This window comes from Aegilops tauschii, chromosome 4, assembly GCF_002575655.3.
Source record: "Aegilops tauschii subsp. strangulata cultivar AL8/78 chromosome 4, Aet v6.0, whole genome shotgun sequence".
In the NCBI taxonomy this organism is placed as follows: Eukaryota; Viridiplantae; Streptophyta; class Magnoliopsida; order Poales; family Poaceae; genus Aegilops; species Aegilops tauschii.
The window spans coordinates 193542128-193559592 of record NC_053038.3 but is presented as its reverse complement, the minus strand read 5'-3'; the positions used below and the strand labels follow the sequence as shown (position 1 = coordinate 193559592).

The 17465-nt window shown below is 44.8% G+C and overlaps 1 protein-coding gene across 1 annotated transcript; it reads right to left on the bottom strand.

The window, feature by feature from the left end:
• Positions 1-12694: 12694 nt before the first annotated feature.
• On the bottom strand, positions 12695-16898 carry LOC109779592 (uncharacterized). The gene is made up of 2 exons (XM_020338233.4): positions 15090-16898; positions 12695-13132 (listed from the first exon to the last, which is right to left on the bottom strand). Exons 1-2 carry the CDS (start codon positions 16793-16795, stop codon positions 13126-13128), a joined length of 1713 nt encoding a protein of 570 aa, XP_020193822.1. The 5' UTR covers positions 16796-16898; the 3' UTR covers positions 12695-13125.
• Positions 16899-17465: the final 567 nt, after the last annotated feature.

The following is a 17465-nucleotide window of genomic DNA, read 5'->3' as shown; positions in this document are numbered from 1 at the left end:
TATGAACAAGAGTATACTGATTGGTTCTACCATGGTGTACAGAATTTTTATCAAATTGCCATGGTCTACCAAGTAATAAGGAACATGCTTGCATAGGTACCATATCACAATCAACATAATCAGCATATGTAGAGATACTAAAATGCACACGAACAGTACGTGTTACCTTAACCTTGCCGCTGTTGTTGAACCATTGGATGTAGTAAGGATGTGGATGTGGTCTTGTGGTGAGAGATAGCTTCTCCACCATCTCCATGCTAGCCAAGTTGTTGCAGCTCCCTCCATCTATGATGACGCGAATAGAACGTTCCTTCACAACTCCCTTTGTATGGAACAAATTATGCCTCTGATTCTGCTCATCTAGTGTAACCTGCACACTCAAAACACGTTGAGCAACTAAACATTCATACCTGTCAGCATCTTCAGCAGCCATGTATTGCGTCTCATGATCAGAATCATCTCCACTGTGTTCTTCATGTGTAATAAGAGCCAAAGTCTCCTCATCATAGTCACTAGCGGACTCATATCCACAATCCTCAGTAGCAATCATCACACGTGAGATTTGCATTCTCTCGCAAAATATCCTCTTCCCTTACAATGACGACAAATAATATCACTTGTGTGCCCTATTGACGCCATGGAAGAAGAAGAGCTCTGCGCAGGCCCGGCAGGTGTGCTCTTAGCAGAGAGTGGTGGTTGTGCCTGCTCTCTTGTATCACGGCTGGAGGTGGCACCTGATGGAGGTGATGGTGCAGTGGAAGTAGAGGATGCACGTGGTGTCCATGATGAAAGTCGACCTGCAGAAAAGTTAGTTCGCGCCAATGCCTGTCGATCCTGCACTTCACGTTCAGCTTTACAAGCAAGATGGAATAAAAGAGTGATATTATTATACTCCTTATACTCTAGAATGGTCTGAATCTCTCTATTTAATCCACCCATAAAACGTGCAGGCATAGCTTCATTCTCCTCAACAATACCACATCTAAGCATGCCAGTTTGTAATTCCTGATAATATTTTTCTACAGAATTTTTTTCCTTGTCTTAAACGCTGCAATTTGTGAATTAATTCACGTTGATAATATGGCGGAACCCAACGAGTACGCATAGCAGTTTTCAAAGCAGCCCAAGTAGCTGGAACAGGATATAATCTACAATGTTCAGACCACCAAACACATGCAAAGCTAGTGAAAGCACAAACAGCAGCAGGAACACGTCTCTCCTCATGATATTGTAAACATGTAGATCGTTGTTCAGTTTCTAACTCCCAAGTAAGATATATATCAGGAACATATCTACCCTCAGATGGTGGAATATTCAATTTCAGTTTAGGGAGATGGTCATCATCTCGTACCTGAGGGGGAGCCCTAACATTGCCATTATTTGCATGTGGACGACCTAGTGGTTGTGGTGCTAGTGGTTGCACATAGTTCTGATTTTGATCAACCTCATCCTCGTAATCTCCCGCATAATCATCCTCCGCATCAGCAGCAGGAGCCACAGAAGTATCAACAGCAGCACCAACAGTTTGGCTAGGCTGAAGAAGGACACGGCTCGCTCGGCGGAGGGCTGTTTCGCGACGTGCGGCAGGTGCAGCCGGTGATGGAAGACGTGCAAGCAGTTCATTAAATCTGTTATCGAGCTTTGTTTCGAACGTCTTCTCAAGTCCAGCGATCTTCTCCATGGCCTCTTCAAAATTGTTCAGCACATCTTGCACCTGTTCAGTCATCATTTGCTGAAACTTATCATGAAGCTCCTTGTTCGTTAAGTTCTCCCAGTCAATCTCGTCGGCTTGTGATCCTGGCATGGTTAGCAGCAATAGAAACACACAAGAATATGATCCTACAGACTACTAACAAGTGGTGGTGGTGGTGGGTGTCACAAATCCGTCAAGCAAATCTTAAATTCTTACCAGTTCTTACCCAGCAGCAGGCGGTGATCGGCAACCTTTGTAGTCAAAACTCTCAAAGCTTGGATAGAGCGATTACCAGGGAGAGTCAAACGCACGACGTAGATGTATGTGGAGCTGGGAAGGCTTATAATATGGTAGCAAAAAGGGTCAGCAATAATCAATTCAGAGATGCAAAGTTGAATAAACGGTCAACGACGGTACTGTGCTGGTCCTAGGCTAGACCGTGCTAGAGACGCGAGCCTAGAACACTAACAAAATCACGGCGCTGCACGTAAACAAGGGAAAAGCACACGCTGGATTTTTTTTGCTCTTTTTTGGCGCTCTTTTTTTTGCGAAAAATCACTATAATGGCGAGTGTCTCAAAACTCTTCCCAGGTCAAACTGACAGGATGGGCACGAAATTTTTTTTGACTTTTTTTCGGAAATCAGGGCAACGACGACGAAAAAGTGCGACAAAAAATCACTATGATGGCACGTGGCTCAAAAGACTCAGAAAAGCCTAAAAATAGGATAGGAACAAAATATTTTCGGTCGCCGAAATTTTGGCCTAAAATTTTTTCCCAGTTTTTTTTTCCGAGACCTACTCAAGCAAGGAAACACGAAACGGAAAAAAAAAGATGGATCTCGAAAACAAACCTAATATGAAAAGAACTCGGATTGGTGGTGGATATATGGTGGTAGGATATGGCAGCGGTGGTGGTATATGGTAGCAGTGGTGGTATATGGATACGGATTGGTGGTGGTATATGGATACGGATTCAGAGCGGTGGCGGATAAGCGGTGGTGGTAGCTGGCAGGGGCGATGATGATGGTGCGGCGGTGGCGTGACAACTTATGACCAGAACTCGAAACTCTAAAAGACTAGACTCTAAGACCAGCAACTTGACACGACGATGCAACCGCAAATTCAACAAAGCAAAAACCCTAAAAAGATTATACAAAGGCTCAGATTGGTTCGGATATGATGAACTAACCCTAATTTTTTTGTGGCTTTTTCGTGGACTGTAGGTATGAAGAACAGACTCGATCTAAACTACGAAAAACTGGAAAATCTCACCGAGCAACCTGAAAATCTGATACCACTTGATAGAGGCAAAGGTGTCCCGATGTTTCGATGAGATGGTGGCTATCATCTTCTGTGGGAGTCGACCTTGACGATCCGACTACGAACGTGCGAGACATCGTGCCTTAGCAATCGCTAAACCAACTTCCGAGGGTTATTGACCACGCCGGAGCACGATCAACCTGACCCCGAGGGCCTGTTTCCTGCGAGCAAACGAAGAACAAGCAAGAAACTAAGATTGCAATCTGGATATTGCGAATATAAGAGGAAAGCTTTATTAATGAAGGTGGGGTTCTGTGACGTCTTGGTCTGGTCGTTGAACACAAACGAAGTACGCGAAGTTGCAACTATGGCAAACTTTTGATCTACACAAAACCCCCAAAGTCTAAACAATGCCCTTGGGGCTGTATATATGGAGGAAGAGGGGGGGGGGATTTCGTGGTCCTTGGAGGAGGGGTCCAAAACCCACCCTAACTCTTGTTTCCCCACACATACGGACTCTAAAAACAGCCTATATTAAAGTATTTCGAAATTACATGGGCCTGGCCCAAAAATAAGGTGACGCAGCACCTAGAATAGCCTCTCGACGAAAATTATGAAGTGGCATCTTGTATATTTCGTCCAAGGCTTCATGCACTCATTATGGTGGTTTCAAAGTCCTGAAATCATCACTTGAAACTCGGTTCTTGTCTCCCTTGCGCATGCCATCAAGTCCATGCTTGTTCTTGCTCCAATGTTCATCCTTCTCCAAGCTAGGCCCTTCATTTGTAAGCAAAACAAATGTATCCAATTTAGGCAGCATCATATTCTCATGAACATTAGAATCATTACCAAGAAACGAAAGTACCTGGTAATTTAATTGGCGTGCGCGAGCTCTAGTAATCGGTCCAGTATGTATAGTAGCAGGGGTTGTGGGTGTAACAATGGTATTGATGTCCTCATCATTTATTATACTTGTGGCATGCTTAAAAAACTACAACATTTAAAATAAGGTAGTGACGTCGTAACAAAATATTATGATAATTTACAAACTACCTTGTTGCACTCCTTGTTAGTGGAAAGAGAAGATGATTTTATGGATAGATTTTGGGGAGAATTAAACCGTGATATACAGGAGATACTAATTCATGAAGGGTGTTATCCTATGGACCGTTTGTTTCGTCTTGCTTGCAAAGCTGAACAGGAAATAAAATGGCGTGTTGTCCACAAGGAGAATAAGCGCAAGGTGCACATTCCAAGAGATGATACGGTTGTTCCTTCAACTACTAGGCGTAATATGACAACCACATCCGTTGTTGCGAGGACTACATCACCTCTACCATGTGACACATCACCTCCGATAGTGCCTGCATCATCTGAGTTGATCATAAGAGGTAATGACAAAGGTACCGATCTTCCACCTCCACATGAGTATGATGAATGCCTTGTCAATTTAAATGAACCATGCAATGAGCTACCCACTACTTTGATCACACCGGCTATTTTAGAATACTATGTTCATGATTTGACTTTGTCATGTGATCAAACAATTTTGAGTGAACCCATTGAATTAACCATTGATGCGAAAGAACCATGTGAATCAGGGAATAAATCAGATTTGGATCAAATACATTTGAAAATAGTTGTGCCAATGTTTAATCATTTTATAGGACCTCTAATCTTGGTGATGGTTCATCAAGGTTGTGATGGTTTAATGATGAGCATTGCCAATCTTTTGTTACGATTGAGCTTCACTTATATGTGCAAACTGAGTTGCAATACTTTGACTTGTTGTGATAATATATTGGCTTTATATTTCACGACTTTTGAAGGGTGCTCTTGAATAACTGTGTCACATGTGCCACAACTGAGATCAGTAAAAATGGATGACATATACATATACAACATGTACACCTTGTCTCTTTTGTTAGCCATATTTCAGATTAAGCAACGCCGAGAATGGCTTTGTTTTCAAGAAGGGGAGGATGATGAGGACATGGCTAGCACAGTTACACCCACAACCCCTGCTACTTTACCTATTGGACCAATTATTAGAGCTCGCGCATGCCAGTTAAATTATCAGGTACCTTCGTTTCTTGGTAATATTTCTAATGTTCATGAGAATGTGATGCTACTTAACTTAGATATATTTGTGTTGGCTACAGTTGAAGCACCTAGCATGGACAAGAAGAATGAACACTGGATCATGATCAAGCACTATGATGAATGCACGCGCGAAGGGAACAAGAACGAACTTTATGAAGGAGATTTCCACACTTTGAAGCCACCATGATGACATATAAGAAGATGGACGAAATATACAACATGTCTTTCATAAATTTCGTCCATAGCTTATTATTGGTGTTGTGCCGCCTTATTTTTGGGCTAGGCCCATGTAATTTCGAAATACTAGTTTATAAGTTGTTTTTAGAGTCCATATTGTAGGGGAAACGAACCGGGAGGTATTTTAGTCCCACCTTGCCAAGGGTGGACGAAATCCCCTCTTTTCCCCCCTATAAATATAGCCCTTAAGGCATCGTTTAGACTTGGGTTTTGTTTAGATTAAAAGTTCGCCATAGCGGCAACTTCGCGTACTTCGTTTGTGTTCAACGACCAGACCAAGACGTCACAGAACCCCACCTTCATTAATAAAGCATTCCTCTTATATTCGCAATATCCAGATTGCAATTTCAGTTTCTTGTTTGTTCTTCGTTTGCTTGCAGGAAATTGACCTTCGTGGTCAGGTTGATCATGCTCCGGTGTGGTTAATAACCTCTCGGAGTTGTTTAGCGATTGCTAAGGCGCGACATCCTCGCACATTCATAGTCGGATCATCAAAGTCTACTTCACCAAAAATGATAGCCACCATCTCATCAAAAGATGGGACACCTTTGCCTTTATCACGTAGCCACCTGCTCCATCCGCGTACACACCGCTTTAAACAGCGGTTGGACCTTCGCTCGTTGTAGCATAGACCACGTACGAAGCGGGTGCGTACAACAAAAAATAGCCAGCAGAGGAGAAGCATTTTGGTCATTAAAAACAAAATCATTTCTACATAGCCAAAGCGACCATAGTAAGTCATACGCTCCCACCCTCAATAGTGTTTACCTATTTGAAATACCGTCCAATCAGTGACCAAAAATATTGGCAACACTTGTGGGCGGATATAAACTTGACGCTATTTGGATGATTGACCACGTAGAACATGCAAAGTTGCTAACAAGATCAGAAATTCATCCAATGGAAAAAATTCCTAAGGATTCCAATGCCAATGCTATGAATCAAACGCCAAACCTAGTTCTGTATCTGGACAAATCTAAGACAAGTAATTTTGGACAAAATATATTCCTATGATGTAAATCCGTGGAAGGTTTTGTTTTGGTTTTTTCTCTTCACGGGCAAGTGTTTCTTTCTACTACACATAATAGGCTTGTTTCAGGTCAAACTTCACAAAATATGACCAAATATATATTTAAAAATGCAAACTTCTACAATACCAACCAAGTATATACAAAAGTATATTCCACAATGAATCTAATGATATTGATTTGAAACTATGAGTAATGGTATTTTTTTACTCCCTCTTTCCCAAAATATAAGACTGTAGATTAGTTTTCTATTTTTCTTTGTTTCGCTTCTTGTGGAACTTGTATTTATGTACATATGCTATTCTTTTCTTTCAATAAAATATTATGTTGTTCTTTTCTTTCAATAAAATATGTTGTGGGGTGCAAGCCATGTAGTTTCCATGGTCAAAAAAACTTTGACTATAATGTTCACTTATTGTATGTCTATAAAAATTAGTATACGAATATATGAAATAAAATTATTTTGCAAGAAAAATAGGACTACACCATTTATACATGTTCAATTCATGCATTTTGGCAGACTAAGGCATAGCCTAGTGGTGGGAAAGGGCTGATGCCTTCCCACCCACCAGGTTCAAGAAATGGTACTTGCAATTTGAGGTTGTTGCACCAATTATACTGTAGGGGGTTCCCTTGCAGTCTTTCTGTCAAGAAAATCATGCATTTTGATACTCCCTCGGTTCCAGAATATAAGGTGTGTTGATTTCCGCTTGGAAGTTTGACCAAGATTATTGAATAAAATAATAACATCTGCAATACCTAATAGATAAAACATGAAACTACTTTTCATGATGGATCAAATGATATAAATTTTGTGTTGTGGATGTTGATATATTTTTTCTAAAAAGTCGGTCAAATGTGCACTCGTTTGACTTATGAAAAAACAAATACACCTTGTATAATGGAACGGAGGGAGTATATATTAGTGGTCAAAGTCATATCAATGGTCAAAGTCATGCATCAAAGACTGTACAAAGTTCTTATATTTTGGGAGGGAGTATAAACTAGGTCGGACTTTGGAAAGTTGGGAAGTTTGACTGAAGACAAACCTATCTCTACTACTATAAAACTAGATGATACCCTGCGCGTTGCTGCAGGAACTCTTAGTCCTATGCGCATGAGAATACATAAGTTGACTAAATTTGTTCGCATGGCAGGTCTCTTATATGTAGGAGAAAAAACTGCAATGTACATAGTACTTGTAGTATAGTTGTAAAGATAGCGAAGTGTATCATTGTTTTTACTAAATACAGTGATATGACATAAGTGATCCCATAGGAATAAATAAGTCTAATGTATATAAGCAAATTAAGAAAAGATATGGAATGGAGACGCCATGAAAGGTTATGTATATATTGCCATTTTGAGATACTTCTTGTAGATTATGTTAGACTCTTGTTGTAAATCAATCTTATGCATGTCAGTACATAAGTTCTACAAAGTATAGCCAAGTAGTTCATATCAGCAATTGTAAAAATAGGTGTTACATTAAATAGTTGTATCTTCTCATAACCATAATATGAGATAACAAACAATTGGAAACAATGCTATGGAAACATCGCAGGTAGTAGGGCCTCGTCTTTGTTAATCAAACAAAATCTACAGTAGCAAAATAAAATAAAATAAGGTGCTTGGAAGAAGCAATGATGAAGATGATTGCAACATCTGAGTCACCTGGTACTTGAGCAGGAAAAGGACTATACCTATGTCTATGTGTAGCTGAAGGTTTGTTAAAAAAATGTATAGCTGAAGGTAAAAAGATGAGGGAAGTGTCTGCATTTCATGCGTATTTTTATATTCTATATGAAGCATTAAGACAATTAGCAAGGGCACCACCCAAAAATAAAAACGGCACTGGAAATAGCACCTTAACATATCAAATACTCCCAATACAAAAATAAATAAATTTGCAGGTGGTTTGGATCCACGCCCTCAACCTCAAAGCTTGTTTTGACCTTGGAGCCATTCAGTGAGCCAGGTTGGTACTAAAGGAGTAGAGATGCCAAGTTAGTTGAAAAAGCAAGTTCCTGCTCTAGAAACAATGACATAAATTTTACCTGTTGAAGAAAAATTATCTCTAGAAACTATAAATTTCCATGGAAATGAAATAGCAATATTTCTTGGCGTGGAAGCATGGAAGATAGAACAACAAATGCACAAACTTAAGCAAAATCAGTTGAGTATGTAAGAATAAAATAAAGAAACAGAAAGTTAATCTTGGTAAGGTGAGATGATTCATTGTATGGGCCACCCAGATGGATCCAAAATCAAGAATTTCTTACTTGAAAATTTATGGGTGAGAAATCAGGTATAACCTCAGCACCTCCGTATAACATGCAAGGTGAGGAGCATGGAGCAGTGACACGAGTTGTGAAACTTTGAGGCAGATTTTATACCTGTAACATGCAAGGTCGAGTTAGCTATGTAGATCAAATTAGGCTAATTAATTTCGTGAGGCAAGCTGAGGCTGATTCAGTGTTTTAAATAGCCGGCTATAGCTCCGCTATATAGCCTTTTCAGCAGGGTGCCGCTAAATGGTCGCGTTCACAAATAGCCCGCTATAACTCCGCTATAGCTGATTTGGATGCCCGCTGCTATTTTCCCATAGCCCGCTATTTAAAACATTGGGCTGATTCCGAGAACGAAGAGCACATATTATTCCTCTCGAGTGCAAGCCATGCCCACTGGCTCGTCAGGCTCCACGCTGGAGCAAAGGGAGGAGGTCCTATCCTTGGTGGAGCTGCTACGACCCCGGGTGCGCATGGAGTGCATCCGCGGACGGGCGAATCCGATGTGCACGGCCGGGCGAAGCTGATGTGGGGCACTGGAAGTCGCTGCTGTGGTGCCATCAACCCGCCGCGGGTCTGTTGTGGCGTGATTCGGGGTGGCGCCGGGTCAGGCGAAGCCGATGCGGTGCAACGGGGAGGCGCTACGGGTGCCGTCGACGCGCTGCAGGCACGCAGCGGTGCCGTCCAGGCGTGGTGTGGTAGCGCGGCATCGATCTCCAACTTGTGGTGACGTCGTCCACACCGGCTGGCGAGAAGACCATCTTGTTGAACCATGGCGACGCCATCGCTTGTGCATGCTGGCATGGCAAGGAATGTGGGAGGACTATGACAGGGAAAGGATTCATCCTGTGGAGTTTATAGGAAGGGCAAAAGATATACGTGAGCATTGCAACATGAAGGGGAGAAGACAGTGCAAATTAGTCTCGTAGGCTTCCATCAGTTTCGGCGAGCACATAATAATGGAATGCATGTGGGCTAGAGTAATGGTCTGCATGTGCTTGCTAGTTATTATAGCCTGGTCCGGTCATAAGCCTTGTGTGCGTTCATTTTTCTAGTTGATTTGGTGAAATATTTGAGCATTTAGTATTGGGCTGCATGTGCCAAAGGATTCATCTTGTGGAGTTTATAGGAAGGGCAAAAGATATACGTGAGCATTGGAACATGAAGGGGAGAAGACAGTGCAAATTAGTCTCGTAGGCTTCCATCAGTTTCGGCGAGCACTTAATAATGGGATGCATGTGGGCTAGAGTAATGGTCTGCATGTGCTTGCTAGTTATCATAGCCTGGTCCGGTCATAAGCCTTATGTGCGTTCATTTTTCTAGTTGATTTGGTGAAATATTTGAGCATTTAGTATTGGGTTGCATGTGCTTGCATGTGCCATCTTTTCTAATATTAAGAGTTGATGATGTGACAGGGTTGCTTAGGTGGATAGCTTGCATGTTGAGATAGAAAATATAGTGGAGTTGAGTCTCTTAAGTATATAGGATGAGTTAGTGGGTTGTTCCTATTTAGTATTGATGATGTGGCATGGTGATGATGTGGATAGTGTGCATGTTGAGAGAATAGGTAGAAGTGGGGAGCAACTTCTTAAGAATTTCTCAGTTGGTGGTGATGGTGTTTCTGCCCTGCATCATTTTAGACCATCGGATGTCCATCCAACGACAACCCAGCTTCCCTTATGCAGAAACATACCTATCCGCTCAGTCGAGGGAGCGACCGAGAGGAGATTTTTCACCGGCAATCTCCCGCTCCTCTTCGCCTCCGCCTGGCCTCGGGTGGCGTGGGGCAGCTCCGGGACTCCGCTGGCGTGTAGCTAGGGGTTGGTTGGGCGGCGCCGTCGCGTCCAATAAAGTGGTCCTCGCCTCTGCCGCATCTCGCGCCTGTATGGTCTGGTCGGCGTTGTTGAGGCGGCGGTGACGACATCGACTCTGGCCTTTTGTCCTCCGGCCCCATCCTGCCTCGGTGGTTCTCGCCCTGGAGCTGCCACTGGGCTAGTGAGGAGTTGTACAGGTGCTGCGGCGGCGATGGCCACCTAAGGTTTGGTTCACGGCGACTTGCAGATGCCAGCTGTTCTAGAGATCGGTTTGTAGCTAGCTGGACGAGGGATCTGGTGGCCCTTCTCGCCGGAGAAGGAGATCCAGGGCGGTGGAGCGCGGGCTGTCTTCTCGGCTAATAGCATTCATCAGTTTGGTGCCTCTATTCGTAGTGGCTTCCGTTGCGTCTCACAGAACGCAGCTTCCTGCAAGGCGCTTCTCCAGCCCACGGATGGATTCGCGGCGTCGACGGCGACAGCGGCCAGATGCGTGCGGCTGTCTTTGGGGCCTCCAGGGGCGTGGTTGTATTCTTCTTTGTTTGGAGGTCCTTTCTGCAAGTTTCCAGCTGCAGTAGGTTCTGGTGTCTTCCGTGAGTGTGTGCTTGTTCTAATCTGAGCCTTCTGTTATGTGGACCGATTATAGGGGCAAACTACCCCACCAAACAGATGGAAACCTCTACCAACGGACACCAGGTACATGAGCAGTACTAGAACGAGCACTAAGATGGTGGTCGTCAAGCTAGCGCATGCTGTGAGCAAGCCAACAGCAGGCAGTACTTGGGAGGAGTCGGCCGGCAGCTAGATGAACCATGTGTGTGCTGCTCCAATGCGTTGGGACTGGGAGAATTCACCATTGGGTTGCGCGGAGCAGGTTCTCGAGCTATGGAGAACGATACAGCTGCTCGGATTGGCTACATGGAATGCAGGCATTGTAGGTTGTTACGCGGACAATGCACGACCCCATTTGTCCATACGTGTCCTATTGTGTCTAATGGATAAAAACAATGACCCAACCGCAGACCTCATATCATTATTTTGTCCGTTCTGTATTTGTTCAACCTCATTTTTTATCAAACTTGCTCGTGATTTGGGTATGAAGGGGACACAAACCGGACATTTTATGTGTCTCCGTTATCCGACTATGTCCGCTGCATGTGCGGCCTGGCCCACCTATCACACACCCACCCACCTCCCACCTCTCTCTCACCTTTTTCTCTCTTCCCCGTCCACGCCGCCCACAAGTAGCAACGCTAGGCATTCGAGGCCTCCGACGCTTCCTCCGACGCCGCTCAAGGCCAGGCACGGCGGCGCCCCTGCCTCCCCAGTCGAGCGCTCTTGGAGGGCCACACCTCATCCCGATCCAGGGCGCGGCGGGCGGGCAAGACATGACGAGCGGGCAGGGCGAGGACGCGACGAGGCGGTGGGATACGAACTGGATCTGGCAAGCATGCGGGCGCAGCGGCGCCAGGTGACCTGAACCACGACAGCATCGGGCGCTGCTGCAGCAACCCCGTTGGGCGAGCACGGGGGAGCGTGGGAGAGCGGCCGGGCGGGCGAGGCGGGCGTGCGAGCTCGATAGCGCAGGTGGGTGCGGCAGGGGGCCGTGCGAGCTCGCGGGTGAGCGTGGGCAAGGCGCAGGCGGGCGCTGTGAGGACGCGGTCGGACACTTTTTTAAGATGAGTCGACCACGTTGGAGCTTTAGACAAAAGCCAAACATGGGCATATTTTTTTGACGTAAACATATGCAAATAGGACAAAACAACCGTCCGTGTGCTCGCGTGCGTTGAAGTTGGCCTACGTTACTTGTTTCATTTTAAATCATGCAAAGTGGTTGGGAATGTTGCATCATCACTTTTCTCTGATCCACGAGGTACCATTAGCAAAGAGGAGCTGGAGACATAGATTAATTTGGACTCAGAGATCCGAGTCGCCATAATTGTCAAACGTATGTGGATGGATTATCTATTTGCCGCATGCTCTATGCCCCTCAATATAGGACAGGGCAAGCATTGAGAAACCCGAGTAGGAAGAACACCAAGTCTTCTTGTAAAATGAAGATGGAGGAGAAAATCTTTGGCTTGAACCAAGGGGTTATCAGTTGGAAACCGTATATTCAGTTGTGCACCTATCAACGATATATGGTCGTTTTGATCAATGTCGCGTACGAGTCTCTTGATTATATCTTAAATATTATTGTACTAATCATTTCTTAGCCCGTAGCATAGCACGGGCATCTTACTAATATTATACTAAAAGGAAAGCGCAGGGAGTATAACAATCGTAGCCAAAGAATCAAATATTATTAGTATTTTGTTACAGACCGATTGGAGCATTAAGGAGGGGATTTCGCTGGGAACATTTCCCAGAAATCAGTGCAGATTTTGTCACTCGGGTAGTACAAAAGTTGCACCAGCAAAACGAAGATACACTGAAACCGAAGTCCTACAAGTGAAGGTGAAGTAAAGTTGAAAAACTGAATGGTGCATCATGTATGGTACACAGTACATTACTATGAACTAGACGGTAGTTGGAAATATATGGGCCTGTTTTCTGTTCTCTCATGTTTTCACTAGTGACATCGAAACTTTCCAGCCAGGCATGTGGGCTTACAGTCTCAACTGAAAGTTGAATCCTTGTGAATTCAATTGGCATGTGGGCTTGCAGCATCTCGAGCAATGTTTCTGCCTAAATTGCCAAATCTTTAATCCCTGCAAGTTGTACAAAAGAGTTAATGCCACACCACAAGTAAAGAAAATTGCAAGGAAATAACACAATTAATAGAGAGAGAAAAACAGAAATGAGGTTTTAAGCAGAAATATGCATATAGTTATTCGGGCAAACACCAGATAAAGTATAGCTCCTACAATAGATCCTTCATACATTTTGTTTATCTCCACGATTTTAGACACAGGCACTTACTTTAACACAACTTAAGAACAAAAAAGCTGCATCAAAAATTATTCTTGCAAATGTAATAAACTCAACAATCATCAAATTGTCGAGGTAAGATTCTACATATGAGCAATTTTACAGGAAAACAAATACATTAACGAATCCGCAGGTTGACATGAGAATCTATCCGCAGCAAACCAAAGAAACACCTATCAACATATAAAAGTAACATAGACTAAAATATAAGGCCATGAGTACAACATGGGCTATTATCTTTATGATGTTATCTATCCTTCGTGGGCGACCTTCATCAAGAGGCGACCTTCATCAAGACCATCTTTGAGACAAGGGGTAAGAAAAGATCTCACTTTGCCCAAAGACAAAGAAGCTAGAAAGGATGTCGAGAGGGCATTTGAGTGCTCCAAGCCTGTTTTGCAGTTGTTCGATGAACTGCAAAGAGACGTTGTGGGAGGTGACGACAGCTTGTGTGATCATGCACAACCTGATTGTGGAGGATGAGGGTGACGCAATACGCCATGATCTTGAATTTGAGCAAATGGGTGATCCTATTGATCTTCCGAGCAGAATCTGACGACGTTCGACGAACTTATCCAAATGCATCAACAGATTCGCCATCGAGCAACTCCAGAATGATGTGATTCGGCATTTGTGGGCGATAGGAGTGGAGAACTAAAAAATATGTCCGACTAAGTTGAACACAAATTTGAACTTTTTATTGCAGAACTTCATGTTTGGGTCGTAATATTTATATTTGAATTATTGTTTCATTGAAATATTAACACAAAATGATTATGGACCAAAGATGATATTTATCTTACTTATTTCAAGTGTTTTGGATATAGGATAAAAAAACAGATGCGGGCATTTGATGTATAGAGTTGGAAACGTTTTGGGTGTCCGTTTTGATGGGCAGCGTTGGAAATGCCCTTGGCAACTAGCAAGTAAAGGCAGAATTCTCATTTATCCAGTTCTGCACCCAACCAATCAGCATAAGCTGAATTTTTAATTTGCAAGTTCTTTCAAATGGGGTAGAAATATATCATCCAGGACATGTTTAATTTTCAGCGGCATGTAGAAGATGGATCAGATAAGTGGGTAAAATGAATAGATCCGACTTCACGCAGCACTTGTCCAGGTACAACCAATCATCATAACAGCATCAGGTCAACAGCAAAAGCATCAAGAAATGGTAGATAAGGGAGCACCAAGGAGCCAACACAATCAGTAACAAAATAAACAAAAGAATATTTAGAGCAAAGAGGTAGAGATGTCTAGTTCATCAAAACATAACAATGAAGTAAACATGCCCTAGGTAAGGCACATAACTACTACTCCCTCCGTCCCATAATATAAGAACGTTTTTTACACTAGTGTAGTGCAAAAAACGTTCTTATATTATGGGACAGAGGGAGTATATTACACAAGTTCTAGCCATAAGTTTTTGCAAGGACATCATAATCAAGTTTGTGTGGTCTTGATAATCTGAATGTAATGGACGTTACTGCAATTGCAAACTAAACTACCCTTCCAGCTAAATAAAACAGTATGAATAAAATAAAATACAGAAGGGGAAAGTGTTATTACAATAATACTAAAAGACCTACTGCACAATCTAAATCCAACGTGGGCCCCATGAATTTCAATAACTACTTACTGAAACAATTTAAACAGCAATGGTGCACTAGTACAAATCTGTTAAAAACTGCAGAATAAAATATAAGGTGTTTTCATATGTTTATCTTGTCAACTTACCAGTATTTTATGACGCCATCCCATCCACATGTTGCAACCTTGCTAGTCTCCAACGGATGCCACTCACATCCAATGCAAACTCCATTGTGGCACTTCAATGTCTTGAATCTCCTGCAGCTTTTCCAGTCCCAGAACCAGCAACTACCTTCACCGTCTCCTGACATCACAAACCTCCCATCAGGAGAGAAGCTCACCTGACAAGCATAACCTGCCACAATGTGGCCTGCAAACCTCTTCTTCTTATTAAGTTGAAACCTTTCCTTGGTGCTGTATATCAGTATCTGATTGTCCAAGCTCTGTGCTGCCAGCCAGTTAGAGTTCGGGTGTACTGCAATAGACGGCATGGAGTGCATGTGCGGCTCACTGATATACTTAATAACTACAGGGATGCCAAACTCCCACACACGAAGAGACTTGTCATCGCTAGATGTCACAAACCTCCTATTATTATCTACAAAGGTAATAGTGTTCACCGCCCCCAAGTGCTGATCATATTCCTGTGTGATCTGCCCTGACTTCATATCCCACTGCACAATCTTCTTGTCACTCATCCCAGCAAGGAGAATATGCTGCTTATCTTCATCAGGATTGAGCTTCACGACATAAGGTACCTTACCAGTAGAGAAGGTTGAGATCACCTGCCCAGTTTCGGTATCCCAATACTGAATATTCCGGTCATAGCCAGCACTCAAGAACTTACTACCGTCATTAGAGAACGATATATCCCGTACCGCCTTGGAGTGCCCCATGTAAGTCCGCATACATGTCTTCGACTCAAGCACGTCCCAAATTTTAATCTTACAATCCATACTTGCAGACAGCAATAGATGGCCATACTTGGGAAAAAATCTGATCGCTGAGACCCCCTTGGTGTGTCCAATCCACTCATGTACACACCTCTTGGGAATATAACAGCGCTCGTTGGTCGCCTTGGCATCCTTGGGTGGAGTGATCCACGATCGTCCCTGGTAGTCCTTCTCCTCCTTCCCATGGAAGGTGCTCTTGACCACCACCTCTGTTTTCTCCTTCCCTTCGCCTCGTGCCTCCTTCTCAGCCTTCTTGGCCGCATGTGCCTCGGCGTACTGTCTCTGCTCGTCCGTGAGCTCCACAGGCGGGCCCTCCCGATTGCCAGCCCAGGGACTCTGTTTGTTGTGCACGACCCACTCGTCGGATGCAGGGTTTTGGGCCTCTGGGGGGAGGGGCTCGTGGTTTTCCTCCCTGGATTGGATGCGGCGGCGCTTGTGCTCAGAAGGAGGGAGGTTGTAGACGGTGTCGAGGTCGGGCGCCTGTGGCTGCGCGTCACCGATGATGTGGAGGCCGGAGGGGTCAGATGCGTAGCCGAAGCGATGGAAAGTGTTATACTGCTCGTCGAAGAGGAAGGGGAGGAGCGCTGCGTCTTCGACGTGACCGAGCTTGTGGTTACGGTGACCAGAGGCGGATGAGATGGGCGCGTGGGGGTGCTGAGGACCGAGGACGGGCGCCCAGAGCTGGTCGGCGGTGGGGTTGAAGGGGATGAGGTGGAGAGAGGGGTCGAGAGGACGGGAGGTGGAAGCGGCGGCGGCGGATAGCGCGAGCGCTGTCTCATCGACGGCGGGGGCGGCGGACTTGGAGGGGAGGCGGAGCGGGGAGGTGTCCGGGGAGGAGAGCGACTCGTCCTCCGGCGAGGATGCGTCGCCAGGCGCGTACGAGGACTGGAGAAGATCCATGGCGGGCGGGCTGGCGATCTAGGGTTAGGGTTTCGTCGGGACAGGGAAGATTTGTCTACGAGGCCGCGACTCACGAGGAGAGGACGGAAGGAGATTTGGCTAAATCCTATTCGGCGCCCTCTGTGCCCGATACAACAGTACATTCCGCAAATGGGCGCATACCCCTGCTCCGCTGGGCCGGCCCATCTAGCTTTTTCTCCTGTGTTAATCACACACACAAAAAATCTGCTATTACTGGGAGTCGAACTGCGGACGTCCTATCTTAAAAAAAAGGAAAACAATCTAAATCAACCGACTGATTTTCTACTCATGTAAACCGCTTGCTAGACACGCCTCGTGTCCACTCCCCTTATCTCACGGGAACCACTAATCCCATCCCTGTCCTTTCACCGAAACGCAATCCCCTTTTCTTCTCTCCATGGCTTTCTCTCGTACTGCTCCTCGCCATGGCCTTGCTTTTTTTCTCTGCTGCCGCCGCTGGTGTCGTAGGGAAAACCATCTACGGTGGCTGGGGCGCCAGGGTAGACGGGCAGCCATGTGCCGTGCTGCAAGGCGGGCTCGGTGATGTGAGCCGGGGGGCGCGGGCTGCTCCGTCGTCGGTGGGCGGCGGAGCTGCAGTTCAACGGGCGTGCCGCTGCGCGGCGACGGTAGAGCTGCAGTGCAACACATC

Coding starts and splice junctions, on each gene's coding strand:
- LOC109779592 (XM_020338233.4), bottom strand. CDS start 16,795: ATGGATCTTCTCCAGTCCTCGTACGCGCCTGGCGACGCATCCTCGCCG.